The 21,265-nt window shown below is 44.2% G+C and overlaps 1 protein-coding gene across 1 annotated transcript in view; it reads left to right on the top strand.

Moving 5' to 3' along the window:
* Positions 1-21,265, top strand: part of dnah9l (dynein, axonemal, heavy polypeptide 9 like) — a 668,659-nt gene that overhangs the window by 356,474 nt on the left and 290,920 nt on the right. The window contains exon 48 of the mRNA XM_070873660.1: positions 13,622-13,724. Coding sequence (XP_070729761.1) covers positions 13,622-13,724 — 103 coding nt within the window. The remainder of the gene's footprint in view (positions 1-13,621; positions 13,725-21,265) is intronic.

Genomic DNA, 21,265 nt, shown 5'->3' with positions numbered 1-21,265 from the left:
GATCCATTTTCAGGACTTGACATTTTTTTCAGTCCTGTAGGAAATGGGTCATAATGGGGGCGGGCCTTAAACTCAAAGCCAGGCTGACTGGCTGAAAATGGGTTGGTTGGGCCGTCCGCCGCTGTCAATCAATGTGATGACGTCACAGCGTGTGTACGTCACCACGCTCTCTCCCCTCCGCTAAAGGGGAAAGATGCGATCGTTTTTTTCGCTTTGGCCATGTTATGTATGTAAATATTATAACTGTGTTAAGACTTGCCACCAGAGAACGCACCTGTTGGAGGCCCAAGGGTCACCTGCACACCTCATGCAAGCAAGTATAAAAGGTTGTCTGCCATGCTGCTTTGGCACTAGAGGAGTTTTATTAAAGAGACTAAGGTCACATCAGTTTAAGCTTACAGTACTCAGTCTTGTGGAGTTATTCTAAACATAACAATTGGTGATGAATAACAGATCACGAACTGCACGCGGTTATGGCTACCGTTGATATTCTTGAGTGATTTGTAGAGAGTGATGATTGGGAGGCCTTCGTTGAACATCTCGACCAGTACTTCGTGGCCAACGAGCTGGATGCGGACGATAGAGCGATCAAGCACAGGGCGATTCTTCTCACCGTTTGTTGGTCGACAACATACGGCCTCATCAAGCATCTGCTAGCACCGACGAAACCAACGTAAAAGATACATGCAGAGTTATGTACGCTGGTTCGGGAACACCTCAAGCTGAAGGAGAGCATCTTAATGGCCAGGTATCGCTTCTATACGCACATTCGCTCCGAGGGCTGGGACGTGGCGAGCTATGTCGCTGACCTAAGACGCCTTGCGGAACCTTGCGATTTTGCTGGATATTTGGGGGAAATGCTGAGGGACTTTTTCGTGCTTGGAATCGGCCACGAGGTCATTCTTCGCATGCTGCTGTCTGCTGAATCCCCAGACCTGAACAAGGCCATGACGATAGCCCAGGCTTTCATGTCTACGAACGATAATACTAAACTGATATCTTCTCAGCATCGAAGCTCACTGGCAAGTACTGTGCATAAAATAACGCCGTTAGTAGGCAGAACTGTACATGGTAGGGCCTACACGTCTGCAGTTGCAAGACCAAGGATGACTCAGAGTCCGCCGTGGGGCGTGAATGTGAATCCATTAACACCATGTTGGCGCTGCGGGGGTAATCATAGAGCCCATCAATGCCAATTCAAGCACTGTGTGCAAAAGCTGCGAAACAATGGGGCACCTCCAGCGAATGTGCAAACCTGCTGCGACTCACCACGTGGCAGAGTCGGCAGAAGATGGTCAATCCGAAGTGGATCACGCAGAACGAGTAAGAGAGGCAACCCAACCCGAGGCCAAGTTGTGTATGAGGTACACATCTCCACCACCAAAAGCCCTCCTATAATGCTGAAAGTCAAATTAAATGGCATTCCAGTTTCTATGGAGTTGGACACGGGGGCGAGTCAGTCAATTATGAGCCAGAAGGCTTTTGAGAAACTGTGGGGTATCAAGGCACAAAGGCCAAAACTGAGCCCGATTTATACAAAGCTGCGCACTTACACCGAAGAGCTCATACCAGTCATTGGCAATGCGGCAGAGATGGAGCTGTGCATGACTTATCACTGTGAATTGTACCAGGCGATGGCCCAACGCTGTTCGGCAGAAACTGGCTAAGAAAGATTCGATGGAACTGGGATGACATCAAAGCACTATCTTCGGTGGATGACGCCTCGTGCACTCAAGTGCTGAGCAAATTTCCGTCGCTATTTGAACCAGGCTTTCATCGTTATTTCAACCAGGCATTGGCAACTTCACAGACGACCAAGGTGCAGATCCATCTAGTCCCTGATGCATGGCCTGTTCATCACAAAGCTCGAGTGGTTCCATATATGATGAGGGTGAAAGTCGAGATCGAACTGGACAGACTTCAACGAGAGGGAATCATATCGCCAGTTGAGTTCAACGATTGGGCCAGCCCAATTGTTCCGGTGTTGAAAAACGATGGCATGGTCAGAATCTGCGGAGACGACAAGGTAAAGATCAACCGAGTCTCGTTACAAGACCGGTATCCACTACCCAAGGTGGATGACCTGTTCGCAACATTAGCAGGGGGTAAATCGTTTACCAAATTGGATCTAACCTCCGCATACATGATTTAGGAGCTGGCTGAATCTTCGAAAAGATTGACGTGCATCAACATGCACAAAGTACTGTTTATATACCACAGATGCCCTTTTGGGATTCGCTCGGCTGCTGCCATCTTCCAGAGGAACATGGAGAGTCTGCTGAAATCGGTTCCGCGTACCGTGGTGTTTCAAGACGATATTCTGATCACCGGTCATGACACCATCGAACACCTGCACAACCTGGAAGAGGTTCTAAAGTGACGGGACAGAGTGGGACTCAGGCTGAAATGCTCCAAGTGCGTTTTCCTGGTGCCAGAGGTCGAATTTTTGGGGAGATAGATTGCGGCAGACGGCATCAGACCCACGGACTCCAAGACGGAGGCCATCAAGACTGCACCCAAACCATAGAATGTGATGGAGCTGCGTTCATTCCTGGGACTCCTCAACTATTTTGGTAACTTTCTACCCGGTTTGAGCACTATGCTGGAACCATTGCACATGTTGCTACGTAAGGGTGATGACTGGGTTTGGGGTAAATCTCAAGAGACAGCCTTTGAGAAGGCCAGAAACCTGCTATGTTCTAACAAGTTACTTGTATTGTATGACCCGTGTAAACGTTTAGTGCTAGCTTGTGATGCAACTTTGTACCGGGTCGGCTGTGTGTTACAGCAAGCCAATGTATCAGGCAAACTACAACCGGTTGCATATGCGTCTAGAAGTCTATCTAAGGCTGAAAGAGCCTACAGTATGGTTGAGAAAGAGGCATTAGCATGTGCATATGGGGTTAAGAAAATGCACCAATATCTATTTGGACTCCGGTTCGAGCTTGAAACCGACCACAAACCGCTCATTTAGCTGTTTTCAGAAAGCAACGGTATAAACACCAATGCTTCGTCCCGCATCCAAAGATGGGCACTAACATTGTCAGCTTACGACTATGTTATCTGCCACAGACCAGGCACGGAGAACTGTGCTGATGCCCTCAGTCGGATACCGAGGTGGAAATGGCGCAACTCACAGACTTGCTTCTGGTCATGGATGTTTTTGAGAGCGAGGGGGTCACCAGTCACGGCTCGCCAGATCAGAACCTGGACTAGCCTAGTCCCTGTGCTATCACTGGTAAAATGTTGCGTCCTCAATGGCAGCTGGTCGGCTGTTCCCGGGGAAATGCAAGAAGAAATTAAGTTGTTTCACCAATGTAAAAATGAAATGTCCATCCAGTCGGATTGTCTCTTATAGGAAATCGTGTGGTTTTGCCAAAAAAAAGTTAGGGAAACTTTTATACGCGACCTACACAGTATCCACCTAGGCATAGTCATGATGAAAGCTATCGCCAGATTGCACGTTTGGTGGCCCGGCATTGACTCGGATTTGGAGTCATGCGTACACCAATGAAACATAGAAACATAGAAAATAGGTGCAGGAGCAGGTCATTCGGCCCTTCGAGCCTGCACCACCATTCAATGAGTTCATGGCTGAACATGCAACTTCAGTACCCCATTCCTGCTTTCTCACCATACTCCTTGATCCCCCTAGTAGTAAGGACTATATCTAACTCCTTTTTGAATATATTTAGTGAATTGGCCTCAACAACTTTGTGGTAGAGAATTCCACAGGTTCATCACTCTCTGGGTGAAGAAGTTTCTCCTCATCTCGGTCCTAAATGGCTTACCCCTTATCCTTAGACTGTGACCCCTGGTTCTGGACTTCCCCAACATTGGGAACATTCTTCCTGCATCTAACCTGTCTAAACCCGTTAGAATTTTAAACGTTTCTATGAGAGCCCCTCTCATTCTTCTGAACTCCAGTGAATACAAGCCCAGTTGATCCAGTCTTTCTTGATATGTCAGTCCCGCCGTCCCGGGAATCAGTCTGGTGAACCTTCGCTGCACTCCCTCAATAGCAAGAATGTCCTTCCTCAAGTTAGGAGACCAAAACTGTACATAATACTCCAGGTGTGGCCTCACCAAGGCCCTGTACAACTGTAGTAACACCTCCATGCGCCTGTACTCAAATCCCCTCGCTATGAAGGCCAACATGCCATTTGCTTTCTTAACGGCCTGCTGTACCTGCATGCCAAACTTCAATGACTGATGTACCATGACACCCAGGTTTCGTTGCACCTCCCCTTTTCCTAATCTGTCACCATTCAGATAATAATCTGTCTCTCTGTTTTTAACCACCAAAGTGAATAACCTCACATTTATCCACATTATACTTCATCTGCCATGCATTTGCCCACTCACCTAACCTATCCAAGTCACTCTGCAGCCTCATAGCATCCTCCTCGCAGCTCACACTGCCATCCAAATTATTGTCATTTGCAAATTTTGGAGATACTACATTTAATCCCCTCGTCTAAATCATTAATGTACAATGTAAACAGCTGGGGCCCCAGCACAGAACCTTGTGGTACCCCACTAGTCACTGCCTGCCATTCTGAAAAGTACCCATTTACTCCTACTCTTTGCTTCCTGTCTGCCAACCAGTTCTCAATCCACGTCAGCACACTACCCCCAATCCCATGTGCTTTAACTTTGCACATTAATCTCTTGTGTGGGACCTTGTCGAAAGCCTTCTGAAAGTCCAAATACACCACATCAACTGGTTCTCCCTTGTCCACTCTACTGGAAACATCCTCAAAAAATTCCAGAAGATTTGTCAAGCATGATTTCCCTTTCACAAATCCATGCTGACTTGGACCTATCATGTCACCTCTTTCCAAATGCGCTGCTATGACATCCTTAATAATTGATTCCATCATTTTACCCACTACTGATGTCAGGCTGTTCCCTGTTTTCTCTCTCCCTCCTTTTTTTAAAAGTGGAGTTACATTGGCTACCCTCCACTCCATAGGAACTGATCCAGAGTCTATGGAATGTTGGAAAATGACTGTCAATGCATCCGCTATTTCCAAGACCACCTCCTGAAGTACTCTGGGATGCAGACCATCAGACCCTGGGGATTTATCGGCCTTCAATCCCATCAATTTCCCCAACAACACAATTTCCCGACTAATAAGGATTTCCCTCAGTTCCTCCTTCTTACTAGACCCTCCGACCCCTTTTATATCCAGAAGATTGTTTGTGTCCTCCTTAGTGAATACCGAACCAAAGTACTTGTTCAATAGGTCTGCCATTTCTTTGTTCCCCATTATGACTTCCCCTGATTCTGACTTCCCCTGATTCTGACTGCAGGGGACCTACGTTTGTCTTTACTAACCTTTTTCTGTTTACATATCTATAGAAGCTTTTGCAGTCCATTTTACTTTTCCCTGCAAGCTTCCTCTCATACTCTATTTTCCCTGCTCTAATCAAACCTTTTGTCCTCCTCTGCTGAGTTCTAAATTTCTCCCAGTCCCCGGGTTTACTGCTATTTCTGGCCAATTTGTATGCCACTTCCTTGGCTTTCATACTATCCCTGAATTCCCTTGATAGCCACAGTTGAGCCACCTTCCCTTTTTTATTTTTACGCCAGACAGGGATGTACAATTGTTGTAGTTCATCCATGCGGTCTCTAAATGTCTGCCATTGCCCATCCACAGTCAACCTCTTAAATATCATTCGCCAATCTAGCCTAGCCAATTCACGCCTCATACCTTCAAAGTTACCCTTCTTTAAGTTGAACAGATGAACAATGCACCAAGGGAAGCTCCACTGAGTTTGGTCATGACCCTCCAAACCGTGGTCCAGGATCCACGTAGATTTCGCTGACCCCCTTCTAGGAAATATGTTTTTAGTAGTAGTGGACGCTTACTCTAAATGGATTGAATGTGTAATCATGTCATCCTGCATGTCCACTGCCAGCATTGAATGCCTCCGGGCCATGTTCACCACCCATGGCTTGCCTGACGTCCTTGTCAGTGACAATGGACCATGTTTCACCAGCTCGGAATTCAACGAGTTTATGACCTGCAATGGCATTAAGCATGTCAGGTCTGCCCCGTTTAAGCCCGCATCCAACGGTCAAGCGGAACGGGCAGTCTAAACTATCAAGCAGAGCTTGAAACTCATGACTGACAGCTCCCTGCAGACCCGTATATCTCGGGTTCTGCTCAGCTACCGGACGCGACCCCACTCGTTTACTGGGGTTCCCCCGGCAGAATTGTTAATGAAGAGAGCACTCAAAACCAGGCTCTCCTTAGTCCACCCGGATCTTAATGATCACGTGGAAACCCGCTGTCACCGGCAAAATATGTACCACGATTGCGCAGCTGCATCGCGTGATATTGATGAAAACGACCCTGTGTTTGTCCTTAATTACGGTCATGGTCCCAAATGGGTTGCTGGCACTGTCTTGGCCAAGGAGAGGAATAGAGTGTTTATTGTCAAACTATGTAATGGATAAACGTGCAGAAAGCATTTGGATCAGTCCAAACTTCGATTCACTGACAACTAGGAACAACTTGAAGAAGACATCACCATCATCGATCCACCAACACACACCCAACCAGCAATCAACCTCGCCATCAATCAAGAGGATGAACCCACCATGCCCAACAGTCTGGTCAGACCAGCCGCGCTGCAGTGCAGCAATGGCCCGACCAACACACCCATGCCAGGGTTCGAACTCAGGCATTCAACCAGGGAGCAAAGGGCCCCGGAAACCCCTCAACTTGTAAATAACTTGTATCAAAGACTTTGGCGGGCCGGGGAGCGGGGGGAGGGCAGAAGTGATGTTATGTAAGTAAACATTATAACTGTGTAAGACTTGCCACCAGAGGGTGCACCTGTTGGAGGCCCAAGGGTCACCTGCACACCTCATGCAAGCAAGTATAAAAGGTTGTCTGCCATGCTGCTTTGGCACTCAGGAGTTTTATTGAAGAGACTAAGGTCACATCAGTTTAAGCTTACAGTACTCAGTCTTGTGGAGTTATTCTAAACATAACAGGCCACTGGGTCACCAGGATGGGATTCGGCTGGGCCAGCAGCCCCAGGCTGCCTGTTGGCAGCCCAGCCAAACCTGGGGCCAATATTTTGACGGTCGATCGGCAAGTTGGCTGGTAGAAATTCTTCCATTGGGGCAGTGGGCCCTCCCCTTTAAGGGCGGCCGCGTTGCCAGGCCTCACTCAGTTCGAAGATTGTGCACCGCCAGAAAACCCTGCCGGGGGCACCATGCATCAGGGGATCAAGGGATTCAGCTGAAAATGGCTGGTAAGTATTTTTTTATTGCTTTAAATTGGTGGTGCAACTACTTGGGCGGAATGGGGTCCAGCCTAAAAAAACCCCGACCTGAATTTAGGTTGGGTCGGCCTGTTGACCCCAAAGCGACGGCCATTCGATTTTTAGGAATGGCCGCCGCAAACGGGCTTTAGCGGGTCTCTTTGAGACCCTGAATTTCGACCCCACTATATCTGAATGCGCGAAGCATTTGCAACAAAATAGATGAATTAATAGCACAGATAAAAACTAATAGGTTTGATCTAATAGCCATTACAGAGACCAGTTGCAAATTGACCAAGGTTGGGAACTAAATATTCCAGGATACTTAACTTTTAGAAGAGATGGGCAAAATGGAAAAGGAGAAGAGGTAGCCCTCATAATAAAAGATGGGACATAGAAAGTAGAGAGAAAAGATCTTAGCTCCAAAAATCAAGAAGTAGAATCAGTTTGGGTGGAGCCAAGAAACAGCAAGGGGCAGAAAACATTGGTGGGAGTTGTTTATCGGCCCCCAAACAGTAGTTGTAATGTAGGGTAGAGTAAAAATCAGGAAATTAGAGGCGCATGTAACAAGGGTAATACAATAATCACAGGGGACTTTAATCTACATATAGACTGGGCAAACCAAATTTGCAGTAATAGTGTGGAAGACAAATTCATGGAATATATACAAGATAGTTTTCTTGTTCAGTATGTTGAGGAACCAACTAGAGAACTGGTTACTTTAGAGCTAGTATTGTGCAATGTGAAAGGGTTAATTAATAACCTTGTAGTAAAGGGGTCCTTAGGAAAGAGTGACCATAATATGATAGCATTTTATATTAAGTTTGAAAGTGATTTAGTTAAATCCAAAACTAGGGTCTTAAATCTAAACAAAGCAAACAAAGAAGCTATGAGGGGTGAGTTGGCTATGGTAGATTGGGAAACTACATTAAAAGGTATGATGTTAGACAAACAATGGCTAGCATTTAAAGAATTAATACATATTTTACAACAAATATACATTCTTTTAAGGCACAAAAACCCCACAGGAAAAGTGGTCCAACCATGGCTAACAAGAGAAGTTAAAGATAGTATTAGAACATAAGAACATAATATAAGCAATAGGAGCAGGAGTAGGCTATACGACTCCTTGAGCCTGCTGTGCCATTTTATACGAGCATGGATGATTCGATCATGGTCCACTTCTCTGCCCGCTCCCCATAACTCTCTATCCCCTTATCGGTTAAGAAACTGTCTATCTCTGTCTTAAATTTATTCAATGTCCCAGCCTCCACAGCTCTCTGAGGCAATGAATTCCACAGATTTACAACCCTCTGAGAAAATAAATTTTTCCTCACCTCAGTTTTAAATGCGCGGCCCCTTATTCTAAGATTATGCCTCCTAGTTCCAGTCTCCCCCCCATCAGTGGAAACATCCTCTCTGCATCCACCCTGTCAATTCCCATCATAATCTTCTACGTTTCGATAAGATCACCACTCAATCTTTTGAATTCCAATGGGTAGAGGCCCAACCTACTCTACCTTTCCCCATAGGTCAACCCCCTCATCTCTGGAATCAACCTAGCGAACCTTCTCTGAACTGCCTCCAAAGCGAGTATATCTTTTCGTAAATATGGAAACCAAAACTGCGCGCAGTATTCCAGGTGTGGCCTCACCAATACCCTGTATAACTGTAGCAAGACTTCCCTGCTTTTATACTCCATCCCCTTTGAAATGAAGTCCAGGATTCCATTGGCCTTCCCGATCACTTGCTGTACCTGCATACTAATCTTTTGTGTTTCATGCACGAGTACCCCCAGGTCCCGCTGTATTGTAGCACTTAGCAATCTTTCTCCATTTAAATAATAACTTGCTCTTTGATTTTTTTCTGCCAAAGTGCATGACTTCACACTTTCCAACATTATACTCTGTTGTGTATGGAGAAAGAGTCAGACTGAACACTGTGAGCTCAAAGTAAAGTGTGACCTTAGTCTTTTATTGCAGGTCTCCAGAGTGCCTCTCCAACCTGTGAAGCCTCCTTAAATACCTGTGCTCCCAAAGGACTATGGGATGCCTTGGGACTCCAGGGGATGAGCCCTTGGTGGCTGTAGAGAGTAAATACAAGTCCACATACATAACATACTCCATCTGCCAAATTTTTGCCCATTCACTTAGCCTGTCTATGTCCTTTTGCAGATTTTTTGTGTCCTCCTCACACATTGCTTTCGCTCCCACCTTTGTATCATCAGCAAACTTGGCTACGTTACACTCGGTCCCTTCTTCCAAGTCATTAAAATAGATTGTAAATAGTTGGGGTCTCAGCACTGATCCCTGAGGCACCCCCCTAGTTACTGATTGCCATATCGAGAATGAACCATTTATCCCAACTCTCTGTTTTCTGTTAGTTAGCCAATCCTCTATCCATGCTAATATATTACCCCCAACCCTGTGAACTTTTCTCTTGTGCAGTCACCTCTTATGTGGCACTTGTCAAATGCCTTTTGGAAGTCCAAATACACTACATCCACTTTATCCACCCTGTTCATTACATCCTCAAAGAATTCCAGAAAATTTGTCAAACGTGACTTCCCATTCATAAATCCATGCTGACTCTGCCTGACTGAATTATGTTTTTCCAAATGTCCTGCTACTACTTTGTTAATAATGGACTCCAACATTTTCCCAACCACAAATGTTAGGCTAACTGGTCTATAATTTCCTACTTTTTGTCTGCCTCCTTTTTTAAATGGGGGTGTTACATTTGCAGTTTTCCACTCTGCTGGGACCTCCCCAGAATCCAGGGAATTTTGGTAAATTACAACCAATGCATCCACTATCCTTGCCGCTACTTCTCTTAAGGCCCTAGGATGCAAGCCATCAGGTCCAGGGGATTTATTTGCCTTTAGTCCCATTATCTTACTGTGTACCACCTCCATTGTAATTGTATTAAGTTCCTCCCCCCCATAGCCCCCTGACTATCCACTGTTGGAATATTGTTAGTGTCCTCTACTGTAAAGACTGATACCACACACCACAGTGTGGTGAGAGATCGTGGCAGAAGTGCAGCTAATGTTTTGTGGTGAAGGAGCGGCGAGAGATCGTGGTGGAGGAGCGGTGAGAGATCAGTGGCGAGAGATCATGGTGGAGGAACGGTGAGAGACCGTGGCGGAGGAACGGTGAATGTTTGTGGTGGAGGAGTGGCGAGTGATTGTAGCAGAGGTGCGGCAAATGAGGGAGCGGGGCCCAGAAAAGCCGAGGGCCCAAGGGCAGCACGGGCCAGCCCACACTGCGATATGTGTGCGCACTCGGTCTGTGCAGCAGAGCAGGTTTCCAGTCGTCCTGGTTTACCCTTACCACTGGATAAAGGCCTAGCTCTGTCAAGCCCATGTGATGGCTGATGTGCAACGGTCACCACACATTAAAAAAATCCACGCACAGGCATCTTCCAACCCTAGAGTTCAGGACTGGAATATCGGGTCCTCCATTGAAACATCTATGAACTCATCCCTTTTGGTGTGGAAGCAAGTCAGATGAAAGACTAATACAAAATATTTGTTCAGAGTTTCTGCCATCTCCATGTTCCCCATTACTAATTCCCCGGTCTTGTCCTCTAAGGGACCAACATTTACTTTAGCCACTCTTTTCCTTTTTATATACCTATAGAAACTCTTGCTATCTGTTTTTATATTTCGTGCTAGTTTACTTTCATAGTCTATCTTTCCTTTCTTCATTTTTTTAGTCATTCTTTGTTGGCTTTTAAAAGCTTCCCAATTTTCTGTCCTCCCACTAGTTTTGGCCAATTTGTATGCCCTTGTTTTTAATTGGATACCATCCTTTATTTCTTTAGTTCGCCATGGATGGGTTTCTTTTCTCTTACACCCTTTCCTCATCACTGGAATATATTTTTCTTGAGAGTTGTGAAATATCTCCTTAAATGTACGCCACTGTTCATCAACCATCCTACACTTCAATCTGTTTTCCCAGTCCACTTTAGCCAATTCTGCCCTCATACCTTCATAGTCTCCTTTATTTAAATTTAGTGCGCTCGTTAGAGATCCAACTTTCTCACCCTCCATCTGAATTTGAAATTCGATCATGCTTTGATCTCTCATTCCAAGGAGATCCTTTACTAGGATATTGTTTATTAATCCTGTCTTATTACACATGACCAAATCCAAGATAGCCTGCCCCCTGGTTGGTTCAGTTACATACTGCTCAAGGAACCCATCCCTTATGCATTCTAGATCGAAGGAAGAGGCTAATAATGTGGTCAATAAGAACAGAAAGCCCAAGGATTGGGAAAATTTTAGAATTCAAAATTGATAAAGAAAGGGAAAATAGAATGAGAATAAGCTAGCTAGCGACACAAAAACAGACTGTAAAAGCCTCCATGGGTATGTAAAAAGAAAAAGATTAGCAAAAGTCAATATGGGTCCCTTGCAGGCTGAAACAGGAGAAATTATAATGGGGAATAAGGAAAAGGCAGAAAAATTAAACAAATTCTTTGTGTCTGTCTTTATGGAAGAAGACACAAAAAACCGCCCGGAAATAGTGGAGAACCAAGGTTTCCAATGAGAATGAGGAACTGAAAGGAATTAGTATAAGTAAAAAAATAGTACTGGAGAAATTAATGGGACTGAAAGCTGATAAATCCCCTGGACCCAATGGCTTACATCTTAGGGTTTTGAAAGAGCTGGCTATAGAGATAGTAGAGATAGTTGTCATCTTCCAAAATTCCATAGATTCTAGAATGTTTTTTTAAATTAATTCATGGGATGTGTGCATTTCTGGCAAGGCCCATATTTATTGCCCATCCCTAATTGCCCTTGAGTGGCTTGCTATGCTATTTCAGAGGGCAGTTGAGACAGCAGATTTCCTTCCCTAAAGTACATTAGTGAACCAAATGGGTTTTTACGACAATCCGGTAGTTTCATAGTACAAGCTTTTAAAAAAAAATTTCAGATTTAATTAACTGAATTTAAATTCCCCAGCTGCCATGGTGGGACTTGAACTCACGTCTATATGTTAGGGAAATTGATGGGATTGAAGGCTGATAAATTCCCAGGGCCTGATAGGCTGCATCCCAGAGTACCTAAGGAAGTGGCCCTAGAAATAGTGGATGCATTGGTAATCATTTTCCAACATTCTATTGACTCTGGATCAGTTCCTATGGACTGGATGGTAGCTAATGTAACACCACTTTTTAAAAATGGAGAGAGGGAGAAAACAGGGAATTATAGACCGGTTAGCCTGATATCGGTGGTGGGGAAAATGTTGGAATCAATTATTAAAGATGAAATAGCAGCGCATTTGGAAAGCAGTGACAGGATCGGTCCAAGTCAGCATGGATTTATGAAAGGTGAGGCCACACCTGGAGTATTGTGTACAGTTTTGGTCTCCTAACTTGAGGAAGGACGTTCTTGCTATTGAGGGAGTCCAGCGAAGGTTCACCAGACTGATTCCTGGGATGGCGGGACTGACATATCAAGAAAGACTGGATCAACTGGGCTTGTATTCACTGGAGTTCAGAAGAATGAGAGGGGATCTCATAGAAACGTTTAAAATTCTGATGGGTTTAGACAGGTTAGATGCAGGAAGAATGTTCCCAATGTTGGGGAAGTCCAGAACCAGGGGTCACAGTCTAAGGATAAGGGGTAAGCCATTTAGGACCGAGATGAGGAGAAACTTCTTCACCCAGAGAGTGGTGAACCTGTGGAATTCTCTACCACAGAAAGTTGTTGAGGCCAATTCACTAAATATATTCAAAAAGGAGTTAGATGTAGTCCTTACTACTAGGGGGATCAAGGGGTATGGCGAGAAAGCAGGAATGGGGTACTGAAGTTGCATGTTCAGCCATGAACCCATTGAATGGCGGTGCAGGCTCGAAGGGCCAAATGGCCTACTCCTGCACCTATTTTCTATGTTTCTAATAAGATTTTTGGATATTGAGGGAATTGAGGGATATGGGGATAATGCAGGAAAGTGGAGTTGAGGTAGAAGATGGTCCATGATCTTATTAAATGGCGGCACCGACTCGAGCGGCCGAATGGCATACTCCTGCTCCTATAATGTTCTTATGAACATCTAGATTGCTGACTTGTTAAGGATTTAAAGCAATTGAATAACTTGTTAGTTGTTTCACGGGTGCAAAAATGAGGATTTTTACAGCTGTGCTCCAATCGGCCTTTTTTTTTTGAAAGAGTGTGACTAAAGAAACTTGGATGAACCTGTCACGTCAATTTCAAGAAGCTAGAAAAGCAGAATTCTGCAGTACTGTGGTTAAAAAGTAAAAAGGAAAATGTCGGGAGAATCTCTCTAAAATGTAAGATACTTGACTGGCTCGTGTCTCTTTTCTTCATTAGGTATGACAGACAAAAGTTAGTTCTGAAAGAGATTCACAATTGCCAATACATCACTTGTATGAATCCTGCAGCTGGCAGTTTTTCTATCAATATGCGTCTTCAGGTAGGATATCTTTGTTTTTAAGGATAGTTCTGCTCGCATCAGAACATAAGAAAAATTGAGGACAAGAGACCATTTGGCCCTTTGCAGCCCATCCCTCCAGTATTCTGACTAATCCAACCTAACATCCAGCTGACATTTGATATCTCCCATGGGTGATATGATGGAATAACTAGGACTCTTGTACCTTGTCTGGCAGACTGTTCCAAACATTGGTCACCTTTTGAGTAAAGAATTTTCTTCTAATATCTGTGTTACTTGTACTTTTCACAAATTTAAATTTATGTCTTCTGGTCCAACTGGCTTGTCTTACCCTGAAGTAATTTTCTAGTTTCACCTATCTGTACCATTTAATATAAATACCTCCCATGAGTTTTTCTCCTTGAACTTTCTTTGTTTCTGCTGTAGAGCTTGAGCTTTTGAAATCTTTTTTCACAGATCACTTTTTATAGTTGGAATCAGTTTAATAGATTAGTTCTTCTTTACACCATCTCCAAATACATATATCTTTCTTTTTCAATGTGGTGACCAAAACTGCTTACAAGTGTGTTACAAAGCCTCAGTGAACCTGTGCTCCACTCTCCCAATATTTTATTTGTTTTGAGATTAAGCATATTATTTTCTTTTGGGCAAATTTACAATCACAGAATAACTACTTGCTATCCTTTCCACTATTTGCTACATATTGCATATCTTTTGTTTGGCTTTTGGACAGCTGACACTTCACATTCTCCACAATGAAAGAATAACTAATGGAAAGACCTACTGACAATGACTTAATTTCATTAAGCTGTGCTTTCCTAGTGCTATATGACTTTAGTATGTTTTACTGTCATGACTGAACATTGTATGCCATGAACCTTCCTGTGTTAATTGTGAATGAGCCCCATTACTGAGCGCTTCCCTAGCGTAAAGAGTAGCACTGCGGATGGCTGCAGCTGTCAAGCTGCAGGGTATACAGAAGACCCATTATCTGTATCTGCAACTAACCTTGATGCTTCCCTAACTATGCAAAGGGTCTCTGCTGCTGTAGTCCCTGTGGGCTTGTATTTTTAGAGGTGCTTGCTGGTATATGTGCAAGAAAATATGATGGTACTCACGTGCCTATGGGCATCTATAAGAATTTGGAACTCCTTCATCACAGTCACCAATAACTGTTCTCCCACGTTAATTGACCTTGCTATCACTGCATCTTAGAATTTGAATTCCAAAGATTCATAGCATCAAGTGGTAGGCCATCATTGATGGGTATGCATGTTTTGGCTCTGACTAGTGTAACTAATGTTACCACCTTGCGTCAAATCCTACTCACATGTAACAGAAGGCATAGCATGGAATAAGTTGTTCCATTGCATCACTCATAGCAGATGCTTGTGCATATCTGGGAGTTTAACTCCTCCAAACCAGCAAGACCATTTTTCAGTATTATATGTAAAATAGCAAGTGACTTCTTAATGTGTGTTTTTTTTAGCTTTAATGGTCTGTTTGGAAGCAGGTTCACTCATGTCTGTTTCCCAATAAAACTCTGTAGAAGCAAACAGCACTGTACCTGCTGGTCTCTCATCAACTGCCATCAATGCTACCCCTCCCTTGCTGAGTGCCTCATCCTGTGCTTCCACATCCACATCAATATCTACATCTCTCGCTGTCTGTTAACTGTGCTAGTACCTGGTTTCATGTAGAGTGTAATGGTTGTTGCTCAGTTGTGTGGTACTATTTCAATGTGGATGGTGGATCACTGGGTTGTCCTTGATTTTTGAAGAGAGCAAATGGCACATTTTGCACACACAAGCACAAATGACCATTATGTACTATTTCAATACATGCATTATTATACAATCATGTACAAATCAAATTAACATAACATATCTCCAAATCATGGAGTATCTGATTAATGTGGTTCTTGACACTAGTTCTATTCCCTCCTCCAATATTCACAGACCCAATGCCTTGCAAATTCTCTCTTCTGAAGAAGTCCACCATCATTTGCTCAAATGGCATCAGTAGGATCTGAGGGTCCACCAGTTCTTGCACACTGTACCCTTTTGTTAGGTGTGATTTTTGCCATTAATCGTAAGACCAGTGGGGTGTGAAATTCTGATTTGGTTTCTGGAAATTCCTTCCTGCATTACATTCCTTGCAATCTTGTTATGCGAGGCCCCTTGGGGAAGAGTGACCATAATATGGTAGAATTCTTTATTAAGATGGAGAGTGACACAGTTAATTCGGAAACTAGGGTCCTGAACTTAAGGAAAGGTAACTTCGATGGTATGAGGCGTGAATTGGCTGGAATAGACTGGCAAAGGATACTTAAAGGGTTGATGGTGGATAAGCAATGGCAAACATTTCAAGATCACATGGATGAACTTCAGCAATTGTACATCCCTGTCTGGAGTAAAAATAAAACTGGGAAGGTGGCTCAACCGTGGCGAACAAGAGAAATTAAGGATAATGTTAAAACCAAGGAAGAGGCATATAAGTTGGCTAGAAAAAGTAACAAACCTGAGGACTGGGAGAAATTTAGAATTCAACAGAGGAGGACGAAGGGTTTAATTAAGAGGGGGAAAATAGAGTTCGAGAGGAAGCTTGCAGGGAACATAAAAACTGACTGCAAAAGCTACTATAAATATGTGAAGAGAAAAAGATTAGTGAAGACAAATATCGGTCCCTTGCAGTCGGATTCAGGTGAATTTATAATGGGGAACAAAGAAATGGCAGACCAATTGAACAAATACTTCGGTTCTGTCTTCACGAAGGAAGACACGAATAATCTTCCGAATGTACTAGGGGACAGTGGGTCGCGTGAGAATGAGGAACTGAGGGATATCCTTATTAGGCGGGAAATTGTGTTAGGGAAATTGATGGGATTGAAGGCTGATAAATCCCCGGGGCCTGATAGTCTGCATCCCAGAGTACTTAAGGAAGTGGTTCTGGAAATAGTGGATGCATTGGTGATCATTTTCCAACAGTCTGTCGACTCTGGATCAGTTCCTATGGACTGGAGGGTAGCTAATGTAACACCACTTTTTAAAAAAGGAGGGAGAGAGAAAACAGGTAAATATAGATCGGTTAGCCTGACATCAGTAGCAGGGAAAATGTTGGAATCAATCATTAAGGATGAAATAGCAGTGCATTTGGAAGGCAGTGACAGGATCGGTCCAAGCCAGCATGGATTTATGAAAGAGAAATCATGCTTGACGAATCTTCTGGAATTTTTTGAGGATGTAACTAGTAGAGTGGACAAGGGAGAACCAGTGGATGTGGTGTATTTGGACTTTCAAAAGGCTTTTGACAAGCTCCCGCACAGGAGATTGGTGTGCAAAGTCAAAGCTCATGGTATTGGGGGTAATGTACTGACGTGGATAGAGAACTGGTTGGCAGACAGGAAGCAGAGAGTCGGGATAAACGGGTCCTTTTCAGAATGGCAGGCAGTGACTAGTGGAGTGCCGCAGGGCTCAATGTTGGGACCCCAGCTCTTTACAATATACATTAACGATTTAGATGAAGGAATTGAGTGTAATATCTCCACGTTTGCAGATGACACTAAACTGGGTGGCGGTGTCAGCTGTGAGGGGGATGCTAAGAGGCTGCAGGGTGACTTGGGCAGGTTAGGTGAATGGACAAATGTATGGCAGATGCAGTATAATGTGGATAAATGTGAGGTTATCCATTTTGGGGGCAAAAACACGAAGGCAGAATATTTTCTGAATGGCGGCAGATTAGGAAAAGGGGAGGTGCAACGAGACCTGGGTGTCATGGTTCATCAGTCATTGAAGGTTGGCATAGAAACATAGAAAATAGGTGCAGGAGTGGGTCATTCAATGAGTTCATGGCTGAACATATAACTTCAGTACCCCATTCCTGCTTTCTCGCCATACCCCTTGATCCTCCCTAGTAGTAAGGACTACATCTAACTCCTTTTTGAATATATTTAATGATTTGGCCTCAACAACTTTCTGTGGTAGAGAATTCCACAGGTTCACCACTCTCTGGGTGATGAAGTTTCTCCTCATCTCGGTCCTAAATGGCTTACCCCTTATCCTTAGACTGTGACCCCTGGTTCTGGACTTCCCCAACATTGGGAATATTCTTCCTGCATCTACCCTGTCTAAACCCGTCAGAATTTAAACGTTTCTATGAGATCCCCTCTCATTCGTCTGAATTCCAGTGAATACAAGCCCAGTTGATCCAGTCTTTCTTGATATGTCAGTCCCGCCATCTCGGGAATCAGTCTGGTGAACCTTAGCTGCACTCCCTCAATAGCAAGAACGTCCTTCCTCAAGTTAGGAGACCAAAACTGTACATAATACTCCAGGTGTGGCCTCACCAAGGCCCTGTACAACGGTAGTAACACCTCCCTGCCCCTGTAGCTCAAATCCCCTCGCTATGAAGGCCAACATGCCATTTGCTTTCTTAACCGCCTGCTGTACCTGCATGCCAACCTTCAATGACTGATGTACCATGACACCCAGGTCTCGTTGCACCTCCCCTTTTCCTAATCTCTCACCATTCAGATAATAGTCTGTCTCTCTGTTTTTACCACCAAAATGGATAACCTCACATTTATCCACATTATACTTCATCTGCCATGCATTTGCCCACTCACCTAACCTATCCAAGTCACTCTGCAGCCTCATAGCATCCTCCTTGCAGCTCACACTGCCACCCAACTTAGTGTTATCTGCAAATTTGGAGATACTACATTTAATCCCCTCGTCTAAATCATTAATGTACAATGTAAACAGCTGGGGCCCCAGCACAGAACCTTGCGTTACCCCACTAGTCACTGTCTGCCATTCTGAAAATTACCCATTTAGCCCTACTCTATGCAGGTACAACAGGCGGTAAAGAAGGCAAATGGTAATGTTGGCCTTGATAGCTAGGGGATTTGAGTATAGGAGCAGGGAGGTCTTACTGCAGTTGTACAGGGCCTTAGTGAGGCCTCACCTGGAATATTGTGTTCAGTTTTGGTCTCCTAATCTGAGGAAGGACGTTCTTGCTATTGAGGGAGTGCAGCGAAGGTTCACCAGACTAATTCCAGGGATGGCTGGACTGTCATATGAGGAGAGATTAGATCAACTGGGCCTTTATTCACTGGAGTTTAGAAGGATGAGAGGAGATCTCATAGAAACGTATAAGATTCTGACGGGACTGGACAGGTTAGATGCGGGAAGAATGTTCCCGATGTTGGGGAGGTCCAGAACCAGGGGACATAGTCTTAGGATAAGGGGTAGGCCATTTAGGACTGAGATGAGGAGAAACTTCTTCCCTCAGAGAGTTGTTAACCTGTGGAATTCCCAGCCGCAGAGAGTTGTTGATGCCAGTTCATTGGATATATTCAAGAGGGAGTTAGATATGGCCCTTATGGCTCAGGGGATCAAGGGGTATGGAGAGAAAGCAGGAAAGGGGTACTGGGGGAATGATCAGCCATGATCTTATTGAATGGCGGTGCAGTTTCGAAGGGCCAAATGGCCTACTCCTGCACCTATTTTCTATGTTTCTATGACATTGCTTAAACCTGTTAATATCACTTCCAATATCTTGTTTCCTAGCATTTCTTCTAGCCATTACAAGGAAGGCCACTTTGCTTTTCTTGGCTCATCTATTCAACTGATTCTTAAATGGTTCCAAGGTTTTCATAAAATCTATTCCGCATGTTGATCACTGTGTGTGTGTGTGTGTGTGTGTGTGCGTGTGCGTGTGTGTGTATGTTCATGGTCAGTCTCTTGACTCTTCTCTGCACTGCCTTTAGAAGTTAAATGTTTCGTTTGCTTATTAGTGACTAGAATGGACTCGAGATGCAGTCTGACCAGACCAATCCAATTTAAAACATGACTTCATGTGACTTGTACACTACAGTTTTGACTATATAGATCGATATTCTAGTTTCTTTGTTGATTGATACTCTGCATTATTTGGACATGTTAAGCTAAGTCCATTAAAACTCATCGATCTTTCAATTTATCCCAAGCTATTCCAGCACCATTCGTGGAGTATATCTGTTACCCACATTTTCTTCCCATATGCAGCACTTTACATTTTTTTATATTAACTTTCCCTGAGTGTGTTTAAGAGCTGGAAAAGGTTTGTACCACGATGCATGTGTACAAACATTAGGGGGACAAAGTTATCTCCCCAAGTGCATCTGTGTTTGGAGAATTCCATTAGTCCTTTTAGGTCCGCATAAAATTTGTTCTGCTCTGCTCACACTGGGATTACTGATAAGATGCTGCTTAGGTCATTAAAAGTCAGGTAAGTATACGATTTTTTCCGGAAATATCAATATTTGAAAGACTTTCCCTTTAGATGTGGAAAGTTGAGAGTTTCTTCCTCTAGGCCCCTCACCCCCACCCACACCCCCCGCCACTCCCCCACCCCTCCACCCCCGGACAACTTTGTTACATAGAAACATAGAAACATAGAAAATAGGTGCAGGAGCAGGCCATTTGGCCCTTCGAGCCTGCACCGCCATTCAATATGATCATGGCTGACCATGCAACCTCAGTACCCCACCCCTGCCTTCTCTCCATACCCACTGATCCCTTTAACCGTAAGAGCCACATCTAACTCCCTTTTGAATATGTCCAATGAACTGGGCTCAACAATTTTCTGTGGCAGAGAATTCCACAGGTTCACAACTCTCTGGCTGAACAAGTTTCTCCTCATCTCGGTCCTATATGGCTGACCCTTTATCCTTAGATTGTGGTTCTGGTTCTGGACTTCCCCAACATCGGGAACATTCTATCTGCATCTAATCTGTCCAATCCCATCAGAATTTTATAAGTTTCTATGAGATCCCCTCTCATTCTTCTAAATTCCAGTGAGTATAAGCCTAGCCGATCCACTCTTTCCTCATGTCAGTCCTGCCATCCCGGGAATCGGTCTGGTGAACCTTCGCTGCACTCCCTCAATAGCAAGCATGTCCTTCCTCAGATTAGGAGACCAAAACTGAACACAATACTCAAGGTGTGGTTTCACCAAGACCCTGTACAACTGCAGTAAGACTTCCCTGCTCCTACACTCAAATCCCCTCGCTATGAAGGCCAGCATGCCATTTGCTTTCTTTTCTGCCTGCTGTACCTGCATGCCTACCCTCAATGACTGATGTACCATGACATCCAGGTCTCGTTGCACTTCCCCTTTTACTAATCTGTCACCATTCAGATAATAATCTGCCTTCCTGTTTTTGCCACCAAAGTGGATAATCTCACATTTATCCACATTATACTGCATCTGCCATGCATTTTCCCACTCATCTAACCTGTCCAAGTCCCCCTGCAGCCTCTTAGCATCCTCCTTGCATCTCACACTGCCACCCAGCTTAGTGTCATCTGCAAACTTGGAAGTATTACCTTCAATTCCTTCATCTAAATCATTAATGTATATTGTAAATAGCTGGGGTCCCAGCACTGAACCCTGCGGCACCCCACTAGTCACTGCCTGTCATTATGAAACGGACTCACTTATTCCCACACTTTGCTTCCCGTCTGCCAACCAGTTCTCTATCCACGTCAATACATTATTCCCAATACCATGTGCCTTAA

Source organism: Pristiophorus japonicus, chromosome 3 (assembly GCF_044704955.1).
Source record: "Pristiophorus japonicus isolate sPriJap1 chromosome 3, sPriJap1.hap1, whole genome shotgun sequence".
Classification (NCBI taxonomy): domain Eukaryota; kingdom Metazoa; phylum Chordata; class Chondrichthyes; family Pristiophoridae; genus Pristiophorus; species Pristiophorus japonicus.
Note: the sequence above shows the minus strand (reverse complement) of the source record. Positions and strands in the feature narration are given on the sequence as shown.